We start from the raw sequence: 25,129 nt of genomic DNA on the forward strand, positions 1-25,129 counted from the left end.
CCTAGGGCGGACCCCTCTCCCGGCGGCCTCCCGTGACCCAGGGCAGGGCCCTGAGGGAGACGCGGTCGGAGGGCAGGTGGCGCGCGCGACCTGCCGCAGACTCAGCCGGGACCCCGCGCCCAGAGGGGCGGTTGCCCAGGAACTGTCGGAGCCACGCGCGCGCGCTCTCGTGAGCGCGCGCCGAGCGCTCAGGCGTCGCCGGCCGCCCGCCGGTCCAACCGGCCGCTCCTTTTCCCGGACGCGGGGGTAGCCTGAGGAGACGCGGCGCTCGCGCTCGCGCTCCCCCGCGCCCTCCCGAGAACGCGAGCGCGTCCCCGGCCCTCATCTGTATATTCATAAAAGGCGGGGTGGCGGGGGAGGCGGGGCAGTGGGGGGTGCGGCGGCCGCGGGCCCGCGCGTGCCGGGACGCACCGCGGGGGGCGGCGCGATTGTGAGGTGGCGCTGACGCACGTTCCGGGCTTCTTAAGCGGCCTGGGCGGCGGCGGCGGCGGCCGCGGCGGCAGCGCCCGAGCCGGTCTCGGGAGGTGGTGGTGAGCGCCGCGAGGGGTGACGGGGGCCGAAGTCGGTGCCCCCTGGCTCAGTCACGGTGTCCCTCTCTCACTGACTCCCCCCGCCCCACCTCCTTCCACCACGGCCGCTCCGCCTCAGATCCGGCGGCTTCTTAGGCAGGGCGGCGGCGGCGGCGGCGGCGGACGGGGCGCGTCTCCTCCCGCGGCCGCCGGCCTGATAAATGAGGGACTTCGGTTTTGGGGTGCTGCACACCGCCCCTCTCCGAAGCAACAGCCCCGGGTCCCTGTTCAGTGGCGGGGCGTACTGTCCCTCCGCCGCGGGACCCGCCGCCCCGCTGCCCTCCGCCACGCCCTTCGGCCCGGTCTCGCCGCCGCCGTTGCCTGTCACCGGCTTTTCGGAGGCCGCCTCCCCCTTGTCGATCCCCCTCGGCTGCGGCGGCGCGGACCGCTCAGCTGCCGCCGCTGCTGCCGCTTCCTCTTCCTCCCCGTTCCTGGCGCATCAGCAGACCATGCAGGATGAGCTGCTGCTGGGGCTGACACAGCAGCCGGCGCGGCCGCTCTCGGGGGCGGCGGCCACGGAGAAACTCCCCAACCACCACCCCGGCGGCGGCACGAACGCGGGTGTGACCCACCTCCTCCCCTCCCAGGACTTCAAACCGAGTCTGCACCACCCCTCCTCCTCCTCCGCCTCCTGCTGCTGCTGCCGCCGCACCTCCTCCCCGCAGGACTTCAGTAAGCGGCAGCAGCAGCAGCTGAGCAGCCAGAAGAGGAAAGAGTTCAGCCCTCCCCATCTTCCCCACCCTCCGGACTCGAAGCCGCCGCCGCCGCCGCTCCACTGCCCGGGCCGGTTCAGCCCGCCGCCGCCGCCGCCCGGCCAGCTCCTCCAGCCGGCGCCGATCGCCCAGCGCCAGCAGCCGCCGCCGCCGCCGCAGTTCAGCCTCCCGCACCCGCAACACCTCCCGCCGCAGGACTTCGCCCCGCGGCAGCGCCCGGCCGACCTGCCCCCGCTCCCGCAGCTCCAGCCTTCGCCGCCCGCAGCCTCGCGGCGCCGCCACGGAGGCGCGGGCAGCCCTCGCAAGACCCCGGCCGCGGGCGAGGGCAGCGCCGCCGAGCCCCCCAATGCGGGCTTGGCCCCCTCGACGCCGCCGGTGAACCCCGCGCCGGGCTCCATGGAGTCTCCCAACCACCCTCTGCTCAACAGTCCCAGTAACCTCCTGCCCGGCGGGGCGCTCGGCGCGGGCGCCTTCAGCAGCCTGCAGAGCCCAGACCTTCCGCACCCGGGCGGCGGCGGCGGCGGCGGCGGCAGCGGGGGCGGGGGGCCCCCCGGAGGCGGAGGGGGAGGCGGCTCCGCGTCGCCGCCGCCGCTGCCCGGCTTCGGCACCCCCTGGTCGGTGCAGACCGCGTCGCCGCCGCCCCAGTCCCAGCCGCCGCCGCCGCCCCAGCAGCCGCCGCCGCCGCCGCCTCCCCAGCAGCCGCCGCAGCCGCAGCCGCAGCCGCCGGGCTCGTCGGCCGCCACCCCGGGTGGCGGTGGCGGCGGCGGCGGCTCGCTCAGCGCCATGCCGCCGCCCAGCCCCGATTCGGAGAACGGCTTCTACCCCGGGCTGCCGTCGTCCATGAACCCGGCCTTCTTCCCGAGCTTCTCGCCGGTGTCCCCGCACGGCTGCGCGGGGCTCAGCGTGCCGGCGAGCGGCGGTGGCGGCGGCGGCTTCGGGGGCCCTTTCTCGGCGGCCGCCGTGCCCCCGCCGCCCGCCATGAATTTACCTCAGCAGCAGCCCCCGCCGCCCGCGGCGCCGCAGCAGCCGCAGAGCCGGAGGTCGCCCGTCAGCCCGCAGCTCCAGCAGCAGCACCAGGCGGCGGCCGCCGCCTTCCTGCAGCAGAGGAACTCCTACAACCACCACCAGGTAACGGCGGACGGGCGGCCGCCCGACTGCGTCGCGGGGCCGGGGAGACCGCGGGCGGGGCGGCCGGAGACCGGGCTCGGCCGAGCGGCCCCGAGGAGCCGCGGCGAGGGCCGCTCGCCCGAAGGAGGGGGACGCGGAGGGCGGTGAAGGGCCACGGGACTCGGGCCGCCGGCTGGGCAGGAGGGCTGTGGCCACCGTGGGCTGTGGGGCTCCGGAGGCGGGCCCGGCTGGAAGTGGCCCCGGCCGGGCGCCCCCTCGAACGCCCCGGCGCGGCGCTGGAGGCTGGGGCCGGGGCGGAATGGCGCCCGGGCGCGACGTCCCCTTCGGTCCCACGGAGCGGGCAACCCCGGGGCTCCGCCGGCGCCCCCCTGGCCGGGCGGGCGGCCGGCCGACTAGCCGGTCGGCTTCCCCGAGCCCGGGAGACGCGGCGAGGCGGCCGGGGTTCGGGGACCGAGGGGCCGGCGACGCGGGACCGGCGGGCTCGGGCGGCGGCCTCGGGAGGAGCGGCTGTGGGAAGCGAGCTGGGGAAGGATTACCGGAGGCGACGCGTGTGGGCAGCCCGTTGAGCCTCCGCCGCCGTCCAGTGAGGGAATGGGCGGAAAGGCCTTTTTGCTTTGGGGTTTCGTTCCTCCTGAATTGGCGGGAGGGAGCCGTCGCGGGCGAGGCGGTGGCCGCCGCACCGCCTAGCCCGGCGGGACCCGCGTCGGCGAGCGGCCGCCGGCCGGCCCTCCTCCCGCCGACCTGCCTCCCTCCCCGCGTGGGTCGGCCCCCCGAGCTGTCAGATGGCTGAGGAGATCCGTGCTCCAAGCTTGTTTCACTTTCTGTGCCTCTCAAGGTTTGGGTAATATCTTGTAGGTTTTAAAACTAAACGAGCCTGCGATTAGTGTGTTACCTTGAAGAGAAGACTTTTCCTTTTTTTTTTTTTTTGGTGGCCTTAATCTTCTCTTGAAGATTATTTTAAGGGGGTATATTTTGAGGGGGTAGTGTAGCTATGAAATCACAACGGGCAGGTTATTCATCCGGGTCCTTTCTGAAATTCAAGGACTGTGTTGTTATCCTGTCAGGACAACGTCTGAGTGACCGCTGGGTTGGTTAGTTGACATTGAAAGAGTATTTTGTTGTTCTTTTTTTTTTTTAATCTAGTCAGCATTTATTAAAGTGGTTATTCTGTCTAAGGCCACTTCAGTGATTAAAGACTGAGAAGCAAAATTGGACCTTAACCTTAAGTATTAACTGATGTAACTTTTTCCATTGACGGGTTAGTTTTTAAGGATTAACCTTTTCAAGAGGTGACTACTATCTAAATTAACCCAAGTAACAGTTAACAGTCTGTTTAAATTAACCAGAATAACAGTTAACAGCTTTTGTTGAATCACTCCACTGGTTTCTCCCTGAGAAAGGAGAATGTGGCCTGTAAGAGTTGAAATTAACTAATTTTGAAATAATATGCCACTTTTCCATAATTTACCTGATCTTGAAGAGCTATCTTTTGGATGTCAGGGTCTTTCTTTTTTAACTGGAAATCTGTGGCGACAATTATCAATAGGTATGTTTGTGTTCTTGAGGCCGTGGACTATTATTAGAAGACTGTATACAGAGATCCATATTTAACAGTAATCCGCTTTTTGTCAAACAGAAGGGTCTCGCAATGGAGTGTAAAAGGTCACCCAACTATTAAATGGAATTTTAGATCACTGCAAGAGAAGTTTGAGTACTGTGTCCATGAGGAAAGTAAGGCCCTCAAGAATGAGGGATTTGTCCATGGACCCTTAGCTATGCTTTTGAAATATGTAGAGGGGGAAAGGGTAGTATATATTCATGGTTATGTTAGCATTAAAAAATGTTTTTAAACAGGTACTATAGACCAGGTTTATCCAAAAAATAGGTTTAAGAGTGTTTGACTTAACAGTAACTTATTAACTTATATAGTAACTCTATGATCTATACTCCCTTTGGCTCAGTGTTACCACAAAATTATTAAATTATAAGCTTATTGACAATATAATTGCTAGCAATTAATACTCTTCAAAATCTACAGTTATAGCCTCTTGGAGAATTTTTCATTCTTTGATGACTCAACTTTTTTTGCCATTGGTTCTGTTTTGGAATATAATTTATTTTTGAAAATGGATGACATTAATGGAGACATGTATTATTAAGATCTCTACTAGAATGATCAAAGTACATAGTCTTCTCAGTGTATCCACCTATGGATTATAGCAGATAATAACAGTTTCTTGGATAGTTAAGTAAAATAACAACTACAAAAATTTCAAAGAAAGTACATTAAAAGTGGAATAAAATATTTTAAAAGTTGAATACAGTGCAAAAAAAAGAGAGAGACATTTCTTGTATTTTCTCTATCCCCCAAAGGCATTTTTATTCCATTCTATAGAATAAAGCCAAATGTTATTAACCACTTCTACAGTGATCATATTTCACTCATATGATTGGTATATTTTAATAAATAAAACCCTATTTCTAGTGGTATGCTTAGCAGAATATGATTGCATAAAGATCATAGTATAAGTTATATCTTTAAGGATCTTCAAAGTTAATTTCAATTTTTATCTTTAGTTTTTTTTCATATCTGTCATGTATATGGCTCTCTTGAAGGGGAAAAAAAGTAACTGCATGGTTCTATTTTAGTAATTGTCCTGAAATATCTGCTTGATTCATTATAATTTATGTAGACGAGAGTACGAAAAGTCACCTAGCATTAAGTGAATATGTTTTCATATACAAGATCTCAAGTCTATTAAATACTCATTTTTTAAAAGATTATATGAACTCTTAACTCAGGCCTAGGTTTGGATTTCAATTATAAACTCTTTAAATGCCTGTAACTTAAATAGATGTGTTTTCCCCAGCCTCTTCTGAAACAATCTCCTTGGAGCAACCATCAAAGCAGTGGCTGGGGCACCGGAAGTATGTCCTGGGGAGCGATGCACGGCAGAGATCACCGTAGAACTGGAAACATGGGGCTTCCAGGAGCTATGAATCAGATATCTCCATTGAAGAAACCGTTTTCTGGTAATGTCATAGCACCACCGAAATTCACTCGCTCTACTCCATCACTGACTCCAAAATCTTGGATTGAAGATAATGTGTTCAGAACAGACAACAATAGTAATACACTCTTACCCTTACAGGTAAGAATGGTGTGTAAATGGCCTTGTTTCTAATGTTAATCTTTCAATATAGGAAATTGGGTGGTGGTAGTAGTAATAGTATGATAAAGTTCATGGATTAAAATGAGAAAGCTCTAATGTTTAAGTGTCTATCACAGGATGAAATACCTATACAGAGAAAATGAGACTAAAAAAAAAAAATTCTCTAAACACATAATAGAAAACAAGCTTCATTAAGTATAGAAAAACCCTGCTGTATTTCTTAAATTCATATTGAAGCTTTTTAATTGGCAGCTCCTTGTGAATGCCTTATTAATCTTTAACAGGCCACCAAAATGAGTTTCTCCTCCAATATAGCTAAACTAAAATATTTAGTAATTGTTCATGAATTTGACTATGATCAGCTGTATGTATATTCAAATATAGTTAGTGCAGCTCTGATCAAGGCAAAATAATATTAGGGTGTTTTACATTAAATTCAAATTTGTTCACTGATTCAGTGACTTTTTCTAAATGTGGCCTAATATTTATGAGGATTAGACATTTTTTCAGACCTTTAATATTTTGTTGATATTTTAAGTTAATGAAGTCCCCTTATATTATCTAAAATGAGAATATCTTTCCCTTAACACTGTTAGAGGATGGAACAAAGATACAAGATAGAACTTTTGATTGGTTTTTTTTTTTTTCCTTTTCATTCTTTGTTCCTTTTTTTTTTTTTTTTTGTGGGTGGGTATGGGGAAGAGAACTGCTTGTTTCTGATGAAAACTTCTATGCTATTGAAGGTGAGATCTAGTTTGCAGTTGCCAGCTTGGGGCTCAGATTCACTCCAAGATAGTTGGTGCACTGCAGCCGGAACATCCAGAATAGACCAGGTAGGCTGCACAGTGTGTACTTACCAGGATTTTGGCTAGGGGCTTAGTATTTGTATTGTGAGTAGGATTTAGTATGTACTTTTCAATTATACTTGTTTAAGCATATGTCAGAAAGCGTGAAAGCAACATATTTTTAAAGGATCTCTTAAACTATTTAAAGTGCTTCGTTTTTAAATTTGAAAGTAACTCATAATCATTTTACATTTCCTGAAAGTAATTGATTTGTTTTTGGAAAAAGGAATCATATACCCAAGTGCACCTGACTTTAAACATCAGTCAAACTGAACACCTTTTATCTCTTTTCAGAATCATTTAAAGTGAACATATTTTATGTCTTCTCAGAATCATTTGCAGTTAGGTATAAAATCATATGTTTAACATCTAATCGTACATTTAATAAATGTTTTATAGGATTTTTTGGCAAACTTTTTCATGAAACATGCTGTATTTGTCTTGAGATATACTTCTAAGAAAGCCCTTAGTTCAGTTTTTCACCTTTATAAAAAAGTTTATTGTATTTCTCTAAATTTTGTTACTGCTATTATGCACTTCTCTTCTCCCAAATAATCAGTTCCTTATAGAAAAGAAACTGAGTCAAACATCTGAGAGTCAAGTCTTAGTCGAATCACCTTCAAGTCCTTTATGGTTACAAAATGCTGTCTCTCTTCCTGCAGATGAAATTTGAATGCATACTGGGTACCAGGTGATGAGAATAATTTGCAGGACAAGTAGAACACTCAGTCCTCACAAAAGAGGATTCTTTACTACAGAGCCCAAGCTTGAATGACCATAGACTTGACATTGTGGGAGTCCAGTGAATGGAGCTCTGTTATCCATAGTTACTTTATCAACATGAAATGATTTTACAAGTAAGGACTGTATAAACAGATTAATATTACATTTGAAAATAGCATTCTAACCGGGAGGGTTGGCAGTAACTTCAGTAATCAGCCATTAGCACTTGTTTTAAATAAGTCCACCTATTTACCAAAGTAGTCCTGCCAGAATCTCCAGTTAGAAATAAGTATGCATCTCATGTAATTTGTAATTTATTATCTTGTTAATGTTGCAATGTAATCCATCTATTTCTACTCTCCTCTCTTCTCCTCTCTTCTTCTTCTAGGCTATATTAGTGGCATTTTCAAGTTATGGTGTTCAAATTAAATACATAAATGCCTAGGAGATGGTATGCTAGAAGAGAAAAACTGGTAATTATTTTGAAGGTGGCAAGGGACATGTTTTTAGACAAGAAAGGACATAATTATTTGAAGAGGTTGTACCAGGAGGAAGCAGGAGGATATGTGAGGGGGATGTGTAACTGTGGAGGAAAAAGAAGACAAAGATGTCAATGAGGATCCATGGGGGTTGGGGGGCAGATGTTGAGAGATTAGGTTATTAAGATGGCTTCAGTGGGTAGAAAAATGCTGCAATGGATAGAGGTCATAATGAAAGGGGAATTTTCAAACTGGGCTCTGCAGAGGTGCCCATGGGACTCCCACAGGATGAGGGCCATCAGCCCTCCCACTCAGCTTCTCTGCTCTTATCTATGCCCTTAGGATTTAAGGTATATTCACTTTAGGAAAAGGATTTTGATGCATAAGGATAATTTTTTTTATTTTTATTTTTTGGTAAATTGTTGAGATATTGGCAATCCCTGTGGATTCCTGAGCCTGAGATATGAGGATGAAGTTGAAGAGAATGCTAAAGAAAAAGATAGTGGAAAGTGAACTGACCTAGAAGAAAAGGAGACCTGAAACCTGAATCTTCTTCCTCTCACGAGTTTTTTGACATTGGATGACACAGTTTATGGGCTTTCATCTCTTTGGGTCATAGTTTCCCTATCTGTAAGAGGAATGTCTAGAACTAGATCCTGTAAGGCCTTTGTAGCCAGCTCTTGTGCTTTCTTTCATCTATTGTGGCCACGTCTTTTGCTCCCTGCTTCCTTATCCCCCCTCCTTTATTTTTAGAATACAAGGGTCTTGCTTTATTTGAGGGGCAGGGGGAGCAATGGGCATTGGTCCCAGGCGGTGGACGTACCCTGTATGACATCCCACCTGGCCTTAAAAGCAATGATGTTTTTTCTTTGAGTACCCTAAGGGTACTTATTATACAAAATTTGTTCAGGGTTTCTCTCTTTCCATAAAAGGTTGAGGTATTTGAAGTTGAGGTTCTTAGAAATACAGCAGCAGCTACAAACTAAAGCAGCAGCTGCAATTGGTATCTTAAATAGTTGGGTAGTTCCTCAATATTTGGCAAAGTTAAAATTATAGAAAATACTTAGACACTTAAATATCTGGGGAGATTATTTTCATTTCTGATCTTTTTTCATCATATACAATATTTTTATACTAATACATTTTAGTTAACAAATAAAAACATTTAACTTTTAAAATTTCCTTAAGTCTCAAATTGACTTAAGTCTAAACTGTAGTAAACCGTAGAACTAAAGTCTTAATTCTTGTACCTGGCCTAACCTATACCAAGAATGGGACGTGTAACGGAATTTAGTAAATGGAAAAGAAATAGTTTTGTACATTGGTTTTATTTCAGTTGTATGTAAAATTTTCAAATTGGCATTTCCTTATTTAAAATACTCCCTCTTTTTTTAATCAAAACACTTCAGATTAAAAACTTTTTAAAAACAAATATAAATTGTTATATTCATTTCTGAGTTTAAAATGAATGTATTTTTTATTAGTTTCTTTAAGGCTAAATATAATACTACTTTTGTTTAAAATGCTATTAGCTGCTCTTGCTAATATGCTAAGTCATACTCAAAAGTATGAATTCTAAATTACCTTAAAATTGAATTTTTAGGCAGATAAACAGGCTGCAGTATATTTATTCATTAATACTGGAATATTTTCAATGGAGAGTAAATATACTAGGAGCTGAGGTTATTACTTAGTTTATATATAGCATATCAGTTTTCTGTAAACAAACCAACACCATGCTTTTAAAACTGTATTATAGCCTATAAAGCCTGTGAGAGTTGGCCTGCTCTTTAGCTGAATGTGTATATATATTTTTTTCCAGCTCTAGACTTGGAGTCTTATAGATGTTCTCCCTGCAATTCCTGGGAATGTACATAAACTACCTTGAATTAACTGAAGATATTTTTTGCTAATCTTTAATATCCAGGCTATTATGATAAATGTGATGTGATAATCTGGGGACCTCTCAGAAAAATATATTCTTTGGAGACTTTACTCACATTATACAAAAAACAAGGTCAAGTCCAAGTTTTCATTTAATGAAACGTTCCTTAAATTGTGATTCTTAAACTAGATGAGTCTATAGGGACACTGGTAGTTGTGAAACTATCATACCTACTGAAAATAAGGTAGGATGGGATCTCGTTATCTGTGCTTAAGATCCTTTTTATGTTTCCTATCTGTTCAGTTCTTTACTTGTACTTGATACATTCTTACACCAGGTATTTTTTTTACTTACCTTTCCATTTTATTTAACCATTGTGGATACTAAATTAGCTTTGGCTATTTGGGGCTTGATGTTTTCCCCCCCAAATCACTGTTACAGCTCTTTGTTGAGGATTAGAATAATAAAGGAAGGTCAAGAAATGTATATTCATTGTATATGCAGTAGTGCTTTACCCTGGAGATATGTCTAGAGAGATACTGTTCTTTGCTTTTGAGAAGATGAAAGTCCAGTTGGATGAATAAGGGATATCTCTGTGTGAAACAACAGAGAATCAGATGAGAGTGTATGAGATTGAGAGCTACATTGCGTACTGAGGCAGAGCAGTACAGTATCTGATGCTCGCTCAGTAAAGTGCAGTAGCAGAGTATAATCAGGAGAACTAAACACAAAAATACAACAAAAGTTGGTATTTCTACTTAGGCAGAAGAATATATGCCCAAGCCATCTGGTATAACTTTAAATATGATATAGAGTTTTTCTATGGGCTTCTCTTGTGACTCAGATGGTAAAGAACCTGCCTTCAATGCTGGAGACCCAGGTTCAACCCCTGGATCTGAAAGATCCCCTGGAAGAGGGCATGGCAACCCACTCCAGTATTCTTGCCTGGAGAATCCCATGGACAGAGGAACCTGGTGGGCTTTCTATAATCTGCCTCTTTTTTCATAGGGAGGATACATCATTGTCAAAAGGAAAAGCTTCTATTTACCTACCTCTTTTGAAATAATAAATAGGGTTTTGATTGTGTCAAAGCAAAAATACAACATCCCATAAAAAAGTTCCCTTTTAAGTAAGTTTAAGTTCCTTTTGTTGTATTTTAATATCACTGTTGACCACATTAGTTAACTTTCAATCAATGTTCATAATCTTTCCAGGTCATCCTTTTTAAAATTAGAATGACTTTGTTCTTTCTGTGTTTTTTAGTCTTTCTAGGAGTTCGTTGTTGCTTCCGTAAGTCTTTGTGGCAAATGTTTGTATTTAAAGACTAGCAAACTATCAGAATATAAGAGATTGTTGTTTTTTTACCATTGTGTTCTAATTTTTGCCTGTTCATTGTGGGATACTGTAATCTCAGTTTCTGAAAGCCCATTTAGTTGGTTCTTTGCCACATAGCTTTCATATTTCTGCAGTAGATTTGGATAAACTTTTTCTGGTAGATTTTTACTTTTGTGAAGTATTGGCTGTTTTCAAATAACCATGTAGTAATAAATGTAAATTACATTGCTGTGATTTCCCATCTTTTTATGATAATCAGTATTCCTGTGTTTATGATAACTTTAAAATGGATTCAGGATTTCCATTTAGCTTTTGAACCAATGGGAGTTTACATGAACACAATTTGTTCTAATGTCCCTGTTCCTGAAGAATGCATGAGTGTTTGTCTTGTAACCAAATATTTTTTTTTTCAGAAGTTATATTTTAATCCCCACACTTTACTTAATGGAATTATCTGTATCTTTTTTTAACATGACCGACCTCCAGGTTCCATTACCCAGAAAGTAACTTTTGCGAGGTCATGAGCTCTTTGCCTGCTCAAGGCTATTTTGTATTTGGTGATTTAAAAATCATGTGGGCTGCAGCTGATGCTTAATAAAGTATAACTAAGTTAATAGTTTTAAAATAGCTTGCTGTTTTCTTTGCTGAAATAGGAGTTTGTTTCATGATGAAAGACTTGATATGCAAAGGAAAATAAGGGACTTTATAAGTGGGCATCTCACTGTTTTAGTTGGATATAGGTATTAAAACTAAAGCTGTTAATACATGTGGCTTTTTTATTTTAAAAATAAGAGTTGCCAGAGTTGATACATTTATTGAATAACTTGCTTGTATATTTTCTCTTCATGCCTTAAATATTATCCATGGCCCGTTGACAGTATGTATAGGATTCTGCATTAATTTTGCTGTGCTCTAAAGCAAAATCATACTCCTTGGAATGGAGGTAGAGGCTGGCCAAATAAATACATAAATCAAAGTTGTATGGGAAATGCAAATTTGGGTGGTATTAGTTACCATTAATTAAGTTCATAGGTTGACTGAAGACAGGTCATGTCTGATTCTGTTCAGAAAACATAAGCCTGAGAAGATAGCCCTGAACCATAACACATTTCTTTGTAAGAATTTAAGATCAGTAGGCTATAAAGTATCTATGTTATATTCCATCTTAGAACCCTTTGATACAGCACACTTTTTTAAGATTTTTGTCATGACAGTTTACTTTTTAAATTCTATATTTTAAATACATTTTGGAGCTTTGAATATAATATCTAATCTTTTATTGTGTGGTTGGAAATTCAAGTCGACAACAAGGTCACATTATTACCTGATACTTGTCTCAGTTTAGTTACTTAACATTTTGAGTACTTAGTCTATGGAAGATTCTGAGATTTGCAGTCCTTTGTAATTACCACCTAAAAGTGCAGTCTCTGAGCTCAACTTAAACTTTTGCAGCTTTTATGGTAAAGATAAATACTGTTCATTCAACAAACATTTGAGAGATAGTTATATTCCATAATTAGCAGGTCCCTACCCCTAATTAACTTAGAAATTCATTGACAGAGGCAGGAAAACCAACAAATTAGTTATGAACTCATACATGGAAGCACAAAAGATGGACATATTTGGATAGATTACAAAAATTGCATGTCATTTCTGCCCAAGTTTTTCTGTATCCCAGTTTTATTTGTTATATACTACTGTAAGTCTTTTGCTTTTCCATTATTTCTATTATTTTTAAAGTGGACTTTAGACATCATCTAGGTTGATGCGATTGTTTTATTTTCTTGAAGATGGAACAAAGCCTAAAAAGGTTAAGTAGCTTCAGGTTAAGAAGCGCAATGCTTCTTAAAGTGTGGTCTTTGGACCAGCAGTCTCAGGATCACCTGGGTACTTACTGGAAATAAAATTCTCAGAGGCCACTCCAGACCTGTTGAATCAGACCTATTGAATCAGTTGATGAGTCCCAGCAAACGTGTATGTCTGACAAGCCTTCCAGATATTTCTGAAGCATGCTTAAGTGCGAGAGTTGCTGTTACAGCTCAGTGACTGTGTGCCTCCATCCCCAATCAAGGTCATTGTTCTAGGGAACACCTATTACTGGTGGGTGTGTTACATCTCAGGAGTCTAAGGCAAACTAAGTAAGGGGTGCTAATGTAGGTAGTGATGAAGCTCCAGCAGGATCTTCCAGGTCTAGTATTCTTTCCATCGTTCACTGTTGCTTTGCACAGTTTTGAATTCTCTGACAGTGACTTGTTTAGTCTGCAGTGGTGATCTCCCACCCCACCCCCGCCCCCCTCAAAAAAAAAAGCTTGCAACCTTCATTGAAACGTCAGAGGAGAATTTTAAAAAGTCAACATACTCTAAGAAAAGCTTCTTATGTTTTTCCTTGGCTTTCTAAAAGAGTGGTTCTGGATCTTCTCTGGATTGTGGACTCCTTTGGAAAACTAAGGAAACCATAAACCTTTTCAGGAAAAAATCACATATACATGTCCATATGGAGCATTACATCATCTCACAGGTGTCATGGTCCTTGAAGCTCAGGGACCTAGGTTAAGAAGTGCCTCATTCTGATTTCTGTGGAGACTTTTTCCCCCAGCTTTTCTGGTTCTTCCTTTCCTTTTTCTGTGTTCATTATTCTTTGAGAATTGGAAGTGGCCTGCCTGGTCAACCTTCCCCTCATTTACACACAATGCATAAGCACCGGGTAGGGTACACACTTAAACATAAATGAGTGGGGTTAACATGGGCATAATTTGGGAACAGACTGCCTGGCAATTAGAGGGGCACAGGCCAGGGCTTGCTGTGGTGGCTCCCTGTATATATTTGTTCAAGTTTATTGAATGTATATTGAACAGAATACAATATAAATAAATGAACATTACAGAATCAGATTCCTTCTAGTAAGCAAGTTGAGGGGTTTGACATTCAGCAAACAAAACTTCAAACTACACAAAAGACTTTGTTCTGAGACTTGATGATATAGGAAACTTGCTGCAGTGAGAATTCTTTCGCCCTTTTCTCCCCTGCCTTCATTTTTTGCAACAGTGGGTAGAGGGGAGAGAAGATTTGGAAATGCAGAGATCAATATGTCAGGATTATTCTTGATGTTTGTCTTTGTTCTGAAATTGGTATTTCATGCTTTTAATTTTTACTGTTTAGGATGCTTATGCATTCCTTATTATGAAATTCTGACTATTAAATAGCATACAATGTTTGATGTTTAAAGTATGGTGCATTATGGAATTAAGCCTTTTCACCCAAATATTTATTTTTCAAGGGCCAGTGTCCAAATTCCTATATATATGTGAAAAGTTTAAAAGTTAAATAACAACTGAAAATGCTTTCTTTGTGTATAAGATTTCAGAAATATTTATAAGTTGAGAATGATAACAACAGAAATTGTTTTTACTGTATTGCATTAATACTGCTGATTAAATAAGATACTTTTGATATGTGATTTTGGAGATAAATGTATGAAATCTATTGTCCTCCAGTACAAGAGATATTAAGCTCAGGAGATCCTTAGTTATTGACATTGTCTTGGGTTGCAAACTGACTAGTAATATTATATTAGTCAAATGTCCTAATTTATGTAAGAAGATTTAGATAGTACATTAATCATCACTTTTTGAAAAAATTGTGTAGACTATATTCTTTTTTTTTATCTTCTTCTCTTCCAGGATCGAAGTAGAATGTATGACAGTTTGAATATGCACTCTCTGGAAAATTCCCTTATTGATATTATGAGAGCAGAGCATGATCCTCTTAAGGGTATGTGACTTTTTTATTTTCTTATGCCATCCACCATTTTGTCTGCTTCTCTTACCATTTTTCATATGAAAATAAGCACTAACACCTATCTCATCTATAAAATTCTAAATTTGTTAAGAGCCTTTGTTTTTATGAAAAGTCGTATTTTTACCTTGGTAGCTGCTTTAACTTTATGCCAATTTATAGAGAGAAATGGAAAAACCTAAATCTCTTGACTTGTTATTTAAGAAAAAGCCACTTTTTAGAGATAACTCAGTTCACCCAAGGATGAAGAATGGCTCTGAAGGCATTATAGCCACTATTCTAGAATTCTTTCAAATACAGAAATATTAAAAAAGAAAAAAAAAATCTTTCTTGAAATACTTGCACTCGCAGTTTGTAGTAATTCCAGCCTAAAATTGTCATAAGTTAACTTCCTTTCTCATTTTCCTTCCTGCTGTCATGTTGTAGGAATTTGAAAGGGTTTTGAGGTAGAGAAGCTGGTCATAAAAGTTAGGGCAAATTAGGTAAAAGAATCAGTGCCCGTAACGTTATACTGTCAGCCTTATCACAGTTACAGTTAACTGTAACTGAAGAAATTGTGTTAACAAACTTGTTTTCATTTGCATGTTACATGTTAGTGATTTATATTTCTTCATATAAAATATATTCTTGCCTTTTATATTATAAATGATGAGAATCTAGCAAACTGTGTGAACTTGAGTCATGAGAAATACTAGTGTCTGTTGCTGCATAATGAACAGTCCCCAAACTTAGCAGCTTCAGACAACAATAAACATTTTATTACCTTACACAGTTTCTGTGAGCCAGGCAGGAATCAGGGGCACTTTAACTGGTTGGTTCTGGCTCAGGGTCTTTCAAACTGTTCTCTTTTTAATTCTATAAAGCCGAGGATTCCCTTATAAGAGTCAGCCTAAAAACTCTGGAACCCGAGAGTTGGCAGCAAGGCAATGGCTCTGGCTGAGCTGGCAGTACTGACGAGCTATCTCAACACTTTTGTTCTGCCTCTGGGTTTTGCTTGTAAAGGAGTTTCTTATCTTTTTGTTTCCTTTGTTGGTGAGGACTTTGAGAAGCTCAGGGGATTTTGGTAATTGTCAATGATGTGTAATGATGCTAATTCTACTCACAAACTAATTAAGATAGTTAGACTTTGATTATTGTTATTATTAATTTTTTTTTTGAGGGAAATTGCCTGTAACCAAATTCAGCCTAGTTTTTTGAGTATTTGAGGTTCTGTCTGTTTGTCTGTTTAACCCAGTTACCCAGCAGTTCCAAGGCACTTGGACCCACTGTTTCAGAATAGACGCTGGCTGCAGCTCAGGATTACGAAGACCTTCCCTCTGTTGGTTTCCTTGCCTTCTATAGAAAGAAAATGCTTACAAGTTCTAATACTGATCAAGTCAATATTAACTGTAACCAGTGGGTAATTAAACCTTTTTCATCATTGTTTCTCCCAGCCTTCCTTAAAGAAGCCCTTTGAATATGTTAAGAGAAAACATTAATTATATACTCACTATTAATTATCCCAGTTTTTCTGTTTTTCTAGCATATTTTATAATAAAAATGGAAGGAAACCTAGAAAGAAGACTTTGAAAAAGAAAACAGAAGCAGTATGAGGCTAAAAGGAATTTAATATCAATAATTGAAATATTCAAATGAATTCAGAATTCTTCTGTTAGGAAAAAAAGGCTCATTAACCACCTTTAGGAATCATGGTAACACATCTCTTTCTAATTGGAACATTTTATGTTCCACATTTATTATGACAGGGAATAGAGAAAAAACAAAAGAAAACATTTGAGAATGCTTCTCCATAGAATTGAGAAATAAGACTGGTTCTATTACCTTTCTAAAATTGGAGCTTCCCAGATGGCCCTAGTGGTAAAGAGCTCACCTGCCAATGCAGGGACGTAAGAGACGCAGGTTCTATCCTGGCTTAGGAAGAGCCCTTGGAGAAGGGAATGGCAACCCACTCCAGTATTCTTGCCTGGAGAATCCCATGGACAGAGGAGCCTTGGTGGGCTACAATCCATGAAATTGCAGAGTTGGATACAACTGAAGCGACTTAGCACACCCACACGCACGCACCTTTCTCAAATCGTCTTGATATCCAAGTGCTGTCACTTAGTTTTTTCTTTTATAACTAGTACAAATTTCCCTGCCTCCTGGGATTTGTCATACTGTGTATCTTACTCCCACACGCTGATCGTTACACCGTTTCTTGGGGCTGGGCATCAGTAAAAATTTAGGAAAGCAAGGTTGTGACATATAGAAGAAACCAATCCCTGAATTTATTTCCCCTCCTTTCCATTCCTGATCTTTAGGGCATCACTTCAGCCTCTATCCCATCCCTCTTATCTCATCTTTTCATCACTTTCAGAAAGTTCTGTTCTCTACTTAGCATATGAAAATTCTCTTCTCTAAAAAAGCAGAATAAATCTTATCCTTCTAAAATATTTTTCAATAATCTAACCAGTTGCTATGTCTTCCATATGGAACCTAATGAACAGAGAGGTGAGACTTGTGGGGTAAATGAAAAACTGAAAATAAAAATGAATTTCTTATTTCCCTTTGTGTAAGTGGTGACAGTTTCTTGAAAATTTTCTGTGCAAACTTGAGTGGTGAAAGATTGTATTAGTTATACACTGCTGCATAAAAAATTACTCCCAAATTTAGTAGCTTGAAGCTACAATGAACCTTTATTATCACCTGCAGTTTCTGTGGTTTAAAACTCCGAAGCTCTTTAGCAGGTTAGTTTTGGTGAGGGTCTTAGGAGGTAGCAGTCAGGAGAACAATGAGGCGGCAGTCATCTGAAGATCTGACTAAGGCGAGGGGGATCCTTTTCCAAGATGACTTACTTACGTGGCTGGCAAGTTGGCGCAGGCTGTTGGCAGGAGAACACAGTTCATCACGGACCTCTGCTCAGGACTGCCGAAGTGTCCTCCAAGCGTGCCCCCCCTACCCCCAGAGCAAATGATAAAGCTCGAAGCAGGTGCCCCAGTGTCTTCTAGGATTTAGCTTCAGAAGTCTCATGCTATCATTTCCATGACAGCATACTAGCCACATAGATCACCTTGCTCAGCTGGGGCGGAGTCTGTTGCCCAAGAGCTGTGAGTCCTGGGAGGCAAAGAGCAGCAGGGGCAGTCATGGAGGCTGCCTCCCAGAGAGATGAAAGGCAGAAACAAAATTTGCATTGGGTTCTGCTGTTCTAAAGGAAAAGAAAAACTGCTTCAGGTTAGGGTTTATGTTGGTAGACAGAAAAGCAATCAGGCAGTCCTCTGGAATCCAAAAAAAGTCCACTCCCGGTTACTGGCATGACTGTTGACTGATTAGACTGACAGAGGGACCCTCCTGCCCCCGCTTCAGCCCAGAATGCAAGCCTAGTGGTTTTTACAGGGCAGCAGAGAACCTCCACTGTTTACTGTTAAGGTCTTTCTAGTCTGGCATGGCAGGTGAAATGGTCTTGTCAAGGCTCTCAGGATGTGAAGTGATGGCAGCCATAGATGAAACCCTGGATGCATGCTGTTCGAGAAAGTGTGCTTACTTTTATACTAGGCAGTATCCAAGAGCCTGCTGTGTGTTATGTGAAACAGACATGGTCTCTGTTCTTGTGGAATGTACAGCCAAAGAGGAAGAGAGACCTTCTAGTTACATGTGTGATATGCATAGATACATATAACACATTAATATAAACATACAGTAGGGCTTCCCAGGTGGCACAGTGGTGAAGAACAATCCGCCTGCCAATTCAGGAGACATTGGAAACTCGGGTTTGATCCCTGGGTAGGGAAGATCCCCTGGAGGAGGAAATGGCAACCCACTCCAGTATTCTTGCCTGGGAAATCCCATGGACAGAGGAACCTGGTGGGTTCGATTATGTACACATATAACGGTAAGTATTAGAGTACTATGGAGGGGAGGCTATGAAGTGTTTGGAGGTAATAAGCGGAGGTATCTAAGGTAGATGTGGAGAAATAAAAGGTGAGACCTGAAACCTGAGCAAATCAAGGATGAAACAATATGGGGGGAAAGCATCAACTAGACAGAGGGAGCAGGTTGTGTTCAAGAGCTTGTCGTAACTGAGGAGCTGACAGCAGACTTGTCCTGGCATAGCTGTTTTGGGGCTGCCTGCCGGTGACTGGGTGTGACACCGCTCAGCCAGTCCTCTAAGGGTGGGGGGAGTCTTTTGCTCTGGACTGTGAACACTAACACACTGTTTTATGCTTTCCGTAGTACAAGTGGCACTGACGGATCTGTTTTATTTATTCTGCAGTGACTACTCACCATGAACATCCATTTTCTGGTGACTGTCTTGATTTTTGACAAATATTTTCCTTTTCATAGCAAGGACAATTATGAATTCTTTTAATGGTCAAAGTAAATCATGCTTTGCCAAGTAAAGTTTTGTGATTTTGCAATTTTGTGTTTGCATACCTATGTTAAATAATCTGTGATCTTTTTTCTGTATGTGTGGGTCAATTCATTCCCCTTTAAACAAAAGAACAAGTCAGTGATTATTGTTAATCTCTCTCCCCTCTCTGCCCTCAGCAGTTTACAAAAAAGGTCTTACTGTGTAAGCATTTTTATTCCAAATTGCCTACCCCCTCCTCCAAATCATAAGGGCAAACAAAAAATTTAAGCACATAAAAGATTATTTGAGAACAGCAGGAAGAAATGTAGTTTATTTAGCAATCTTAGGTTCTGTGTCAGCAAGTCACAATGCCTTTACTAATGTTCTCTAAACAATTAAGGGGAATTCAAAAAAAAGGATTTAGAGCATGATTTTTCAATATTGACATATTTTTAGAAGTTGATGCCTTGAAAATGTTTTTATTTACTGTGTTTTTGTATATCGTAGCATCATTTTTATCACTTGACTGCTAAACTCCTGAAGAAAAACATCTCTGCTTATTTTAAGGAAAATAATCCTTGAGGAAATAAGGAATGACTCTATAAATGCTAAGTGGTCCTGGTGGTATCAACTAAATTCTTGCGTCTTTGCAAGACACTTCTTTTCTCTCTGATATTCTCCTCACTCGTGTTAGTATAAAATGGAAGTTGTTGTTGTTCAGTCGCTAAGGCCTGTCCCACTCTGCAGTCCCAAGGAATGCAGCACACCAGGCTTCCCTGTCCTTCACTATTTCCCAGACTGTGCTCAAACTCATGTCCATTGAGTCAGTGATGCCATCCAACCATCTCATCCTCTGTTGCCCTCTTCTCCTGCCCTCCGTCTTTTCCAGCAGCAGGGTCTTTTCCAGTGAGTCTGCTCTTATCAGGTAGCCAAAGTTTTGGAGTTTCAGCTTCAGCATCAGTCCTTCCAATGCATATTCAGAACTGATTTGCTTTAGTATTGACTGGTTTGATCTCATGCAGTCCAAGGGACTCTTAAGAGTTTTCTCTAACACCATAGCTTAAAAGCACCAATTCTTTGGCGCTCAGCCTTCTTTATGGTCCATCTCTCACCTCCATACATAACTTCTGGAAAAGCCATAGCTTTGACTATTCAGACCTTTGTCAGCAAAATGATGTCTCTGCTTTTTAATAATGCTGTCTAGGTTTGTCATGGCTTTCCTTCCAAGGAGCAAGCATCTTTTAATTTCATGGCTGCAGTCACTATCCTCAGTGATTTTGCAGCCCAGGAAAGTAAAATCTATCACTGTTTCCACTTTTCCCCATTTATTTGCCATGAAGTTACAAGTCTGGATGCTATGATCTTGTTATTTTGAATGCTGAGTTTTAAGTCATCTTTTTCACTCTCCTCTTTCATCCTCATCAAGAGGCTCTTTAGTAGTTCCTCTTCACTTTCTGCCATTAGAGGGATATCATCTTCATATCTGAGGTTGTAGATATTTCTCCCTGCAGTCTTGATTGCAGCTTGTGATTCATCCCACCTAGCATTCTGTGTGATGCACTCTGCATAGAAGTTAAATAAGCAGGGTGACAGTATACAGCCTTGACGGACTCCTTTCCCGATTTGGAACCAATCTGTTGTTCCATGTCTGGTTCTAACTGTTGCTTCTTGACCTGCATACAGGTTTCTCAGGAGGCAGGTCAAGTGGTCTGGTATTCCCATCACTTAAAGAATTTTTCACAGTTTGTTGTGATCCACACAGTTAAAGGCTTTGGCATAGTTAGTGAAGCAGAAGTAGATGTTCTCCTGGAATTCTCTTTCTCTATGATCCAGTGAATTTTGGCAATTTGATCTCTGGTTCCTCTGTTTTTTCTAAATCTAGCTTGTGCATCTGAAATTTCTCAGTTCATGTACTGCTGGAGCCTAACTTGATGGATTTTGAACATTACCTTGCTAGCATGTGAAATAAGTTCAGTTGTATTAGTTTGGACATTCTTTGACATTGCCCTTCTTTGAGATTGGAATGAAAATTGATTTTTTTTTCCACTCCTGTGGCCACTGCTGAGTTTTCCAAATTTGCTGACATATTGAGTGTAACAGCGTCATCTTGTAGGATTTTAAATAGCTCAGCTGGAATTCTCTCACCTCCACTAACATTGTTGGTAGTAATGCTTCCTAAGGCCCAATTGACTTCCCATTCCAGGATGTCTGGCTCAAGGTGAGTGATCACACCATTGTGGTTACCTGGGTCATTAAGACCTTTTTTGTATAGTTCTTCTGTGTATTCTTGCCACATCTTCTTAATATCTTTTACTTTTGATAGGTCCTTGCTATTTCTGTCCTTTATTGTGCCCATCCTTGCCTGAAATATTCCCTTGGTATTTCAGGTTTTCTTGAAGAGATGTCTAGTCTTTCCCATTCTGTTGTTTTCCTTTGTTTCTTTGCATTGTTCACTTAATAAGACTTTTCTTCTCTCTCCTTGCTGTTCTGTGGAACTCTGCCAGTGCAGGAGATGTGAGAGACACAGGTTCAGTCCCTGGGCCAGGAAGATTGCCCTGGAGGAGGAAATGGCAACCCACTCCAATATTCTTGCCTGGGAAATCCCATGGACAGAGGAGCCTTGTGGGCTACAGTTCATGGTGTTACAAAGAGTGGGACAGGGCTGAGCGTCTGAGCACATCAGTAACTATCACATTGGACCCATCAGGTGAAACCACAGTTTACAATTTAAGTACAGAGTCACAAAATAACTTGTATCAGTTTCTAAAATTCTGGTGTGAGAACTTACATTTTCGAGCTTAAGAGCTTCTGGGGCCTTGCCCGGCTGTCCAGCAGTTGAGACTTCACCTTCCAGCGCAGGAAGCGTGGGTTTGATCTCTGGTTGGGGATCCCACATGCCTTGTGGCCAAAAAAACCCAAACATAAAGCAGAAGCAGTATTTTAATAAATTCAAAAAAGACTTTAAAAATTGTCCATATTAAAAAAAAGTCTTTAAAAAGCAATCAAATTTCATAATTAGAAAAAAAAAATTATTTCAGACTTGGAGAGCATGTTTAACATGCAGCTTCAGGGCCCTGTTCTAGAAATTAGCCATGGCAGGTTATGTGATGAGTACACTTTTAAGAAACTCTCCTCTATTAGAACAAGATCAAAGAAATCTATAAGAAGTTTAAAAAAATTGAGTGGTTTTTATTAAAATAGAGTAGAGCGAAAAATAAAACTGATACCAGCAATATCCATGTCAAAGTATAGTTACTTCCCTCCTCTTAAACTGCCCTAGCTTATTAATAACTCTGATAGAGAGGCATGTATTTCCCAGAACCATTTTGCTTTTCTTCAGCCACCTGTGTGGCTTGAAGTCAAAATTTTCACATGTGCCGAAAAAAAGTATAGATGAAAATCATTTTATTAGAATGTTTTCCAAAACAAGATAATGGATTGCTATGTATGCTTTCAGTTTTTAAGTAAAATGTTTCCTTCTATTTTAAAAAGGAATAAGTAGAATTTACATATTCTTTCCCTTTTACTTCATTGATTTTGTTTTCTTTTTCTGTAGATCATTGGCCTTTGATAAAGAGGAAAAAAATAATTATTTTTGGACTAAATTATATAGAAGCCATATACATTTTATTAAATGTGTTCTGATTTTAAGAGGTGACACTGTTGTGACATACTTGATACCTTTACCCCCAACTATTCAGAATTTAGTTCATCTTAACGGAACAATTTATTAGAGTAGAACTTCTGTTGTCAATGTTATCTGCAGATTGAAAGGGAAATTTTGAAAGTGTGATTGTAAAAATTCTTGTTGTAGAAGATTCATCTGAAATATGGTATCATGGATAGAGATTTTAAATTTTTATTTAATTTTAAATATTTCTCTTAGCAACAATATTATTAAATTTAGAGTTGTTATTTCTTCCAAGCATCTTTGAATAGTCAACTAAATGATTTGACTTATATAAGATTACAGTTTCTTTTCTAAAAACTAAAAACTATTGCACAGAAATGACAATGAATTTTCTTAAAAATCACATTTATTCAAAGCATATGTGTATTTATTAAAAGTTTATTACTCATGCAAAGCATCTATCCTAGAACTTTAAATATGGGCTTACAGCCCTTATTTTTAAATTGAAAATAAAAGCAGAAAGAATATTTTTTATATAGAACCTGAAGTGATAAATACATGGGATAACTGAGCCTATGAATTTTAGCAGCTTATTTGTATTTGAAATAAGTATTTGAAAAGTATCTGAGAGTCTCTAATGAAAGGTTTTCCTGCAGGATATAGGACTTTATTCTTTGAAATGTTTTTCTTATTTCAAAAAGTAGTGTGTATTCATTAAAGGAAATTTGGAAAAACTCGGGGGGAAAAGTTTTTAAATTATCAATAATTCCACAAGCTAAAATAACCATGTTTAATATTTTTGGTATATAATTTTTCTCATTTTTTCTTTTTAAATATATAAACATAAGATATATGAGATATTCAAATAGATACCTTCCCTCTAACCTGGTTAACTTTCAAAAAGTTAGTTTAAAAAATATATGTACATAGATTACAAGGTAAAATAGTGCCATAAGGTTTATAGAAGAAAAAATAGAAGTCTTTCTTCATTCTGCTCTGTCTACTTCTGATTTCTGTTCCTTGGATGTAGCCACTTTCAACTGTACCTATTCTTCGCATAATTATTTGTAAATAATATGCTTATGCTTTATATTTCCTACATTTTAGGTATTGTCTGTAGACTGTCTACTTTGATTTACCCATACCCCCAACATTTTCACTGCTTTGTCCTCTGAAAACTATTTTAGGACCACTTTTGTTTTAGAGGATGCAATTACTGTGATAATACAAATGTTATTTACAGATGAACCTCATATGTTTTGTACTGTAACATTTTCTTTCTCATATAACTCTTTTTCCTGGAATTTATCATTGTCTCTTTTGGTTTGTTTGCTTAGTTTTCTAAGTACATACACTAATTCATCCCAGAATATATTTGTAAAACACTGAAGCTTCTTGGAACATGTAAAAACAGCAAATAGTCATATAAATTGTCTTCCCCCCCACCCCGCCCACAATGGTGTGAGTATTCTTGTAGCCCATCATAACTGTCATTTTGTGGTTTCCTTAAGCCCAAGAATTCCTTATTCCTTTGGGATTCATGTCCTAATTTCCATGTTCTTTCTTAATGATTTATATATGTTTTATTGGGCCTATCTTACAACCTTCTTTCAGATGGGGTATAAATTTTGAGGCTTGTATGTATAAAAACATGATTATTCTACCTATATAAGATGATAGGCTCGTGTGGAATTATGTATTAGTGATTTAGAACGTTGAAAGCAATGCTTCATTACTTCCAGGGTTAAATTTAACACCATTCTAAAACCTGTTCATTTGTATGATTGTCTTGTTTTCTGTTTTTTAATTTTACTTTTTTACTGGAAGCTTTTAGAATATTTTCATGCCTGTGGTTCTGAATTTTTGTACTAATGAATATGGGTCTTCCTGTGTATGATGGTAGGGGACTTTACCCGTCTGTCTTCTTCCCCTTTCTTCCTTCCATCTTTCCTTCTATCATTCCATTTTCTTGTTTTATTTCTTGTACTGCACATTAGTTGAGTCCTCCTATTTCAGAGATTAATTTCCTTCAGTTCTTGGAAAATTTTTTTACCTTTTTTTTTTTTTAATAATTTCTTCTCTTTTATTTTTTATATTACCCCTCTCTGAAATTGCTGTTCTTGAAATATTGTCTCCTATACTCAACGTTTGGTTTCTAACTTCCATGACTTTATATTTTGTTTCACTTTTGGAAGGGTTTCCTCATCTCTTACTTTCAATCCTTCTAATGATTTTTTTATTTAAAAAATTTTCTCTGAATGACTTTTAAGACCCTCTTTAGAAAAATTCTCAGAACTTTCTTATTTTTATTCTTTGATCTTATTTCTCTGGAGTGTTTAAACATTATTATTTTTCCAGTTCCTTGTATTGTCTATGCTTCTTTCAAGTTCCTCTTTTGTAATTGTTTGGTTTTGTTCTCTTTTTTTTCTCATGCTGGAGACTTTTGTTCAGTATCTTATGATCCTTTGCTGTCCGTTCATTTTTAAAGATAAAACAGAAATGGTGATTGGAAACTGTGTGTAGTTA

At 41.1% G+C, this 25,129-nt stretch overlaps 1 protein-coding gene across 9 annotated transcripts in view; it reads left to right on the forward strand.

Moving 5' to 3' along the window:
* Positions 1–423: 423 nt before the first annotated feature.
* The window catches only part of CPEB2 (cytoplasmic polyadenylation element binding protein 2), a 68,870-nt gene continuing 44,164 nt past the window's right edge, over positions 424–25,129 (forward strand). For 4 of the 9 annotated variants that reach the window (XM_024993638.2, XM_059887818.1, XM_059887819.1 and 1 more), the window contains exons 1-4: positions 429–2,410; positions 5,281–5,562; positions 6,327–6,416; positions 14,531–14,621. In XM_024993638.2, coding sequence (XP_024849406.1) covers positions 731–2,410; positions 5,281–5,562; positions 6,327–6,416; positions 14,531–14,621 — 2,143 coding nt within the window. In that variant the 5' untranslated portion in view covers positions 429–730. Of the gene's footprint in view, positions 2,411–5,280; positions 5,563–6,326; positions 6,417–7,124; positions 7,286–14,530; positions 14,622–25,129 lie in introns of those variants that run through there. The other 5 variants (XM_024993639.2, XM_024993643.2, XM_024993641.2 and 2 more) reach the window with 5 other exon arrangements.

This window comes from Bos taurus, chromosome 6 (genome assembly GCF_002263795.3).
Source record: "Bos taurus isolate L1 Dominette 01449 registration number 42190680 breed Hereford chromosome 6, ARS-UCD2.0, whole genome shotgun sequence".
Taxonomy (NCBI): Eukaryota; Metazoa; Chordata; class Mammalia; order Artiodactyla; family Bovidae; genus Bos; species Bos taurus.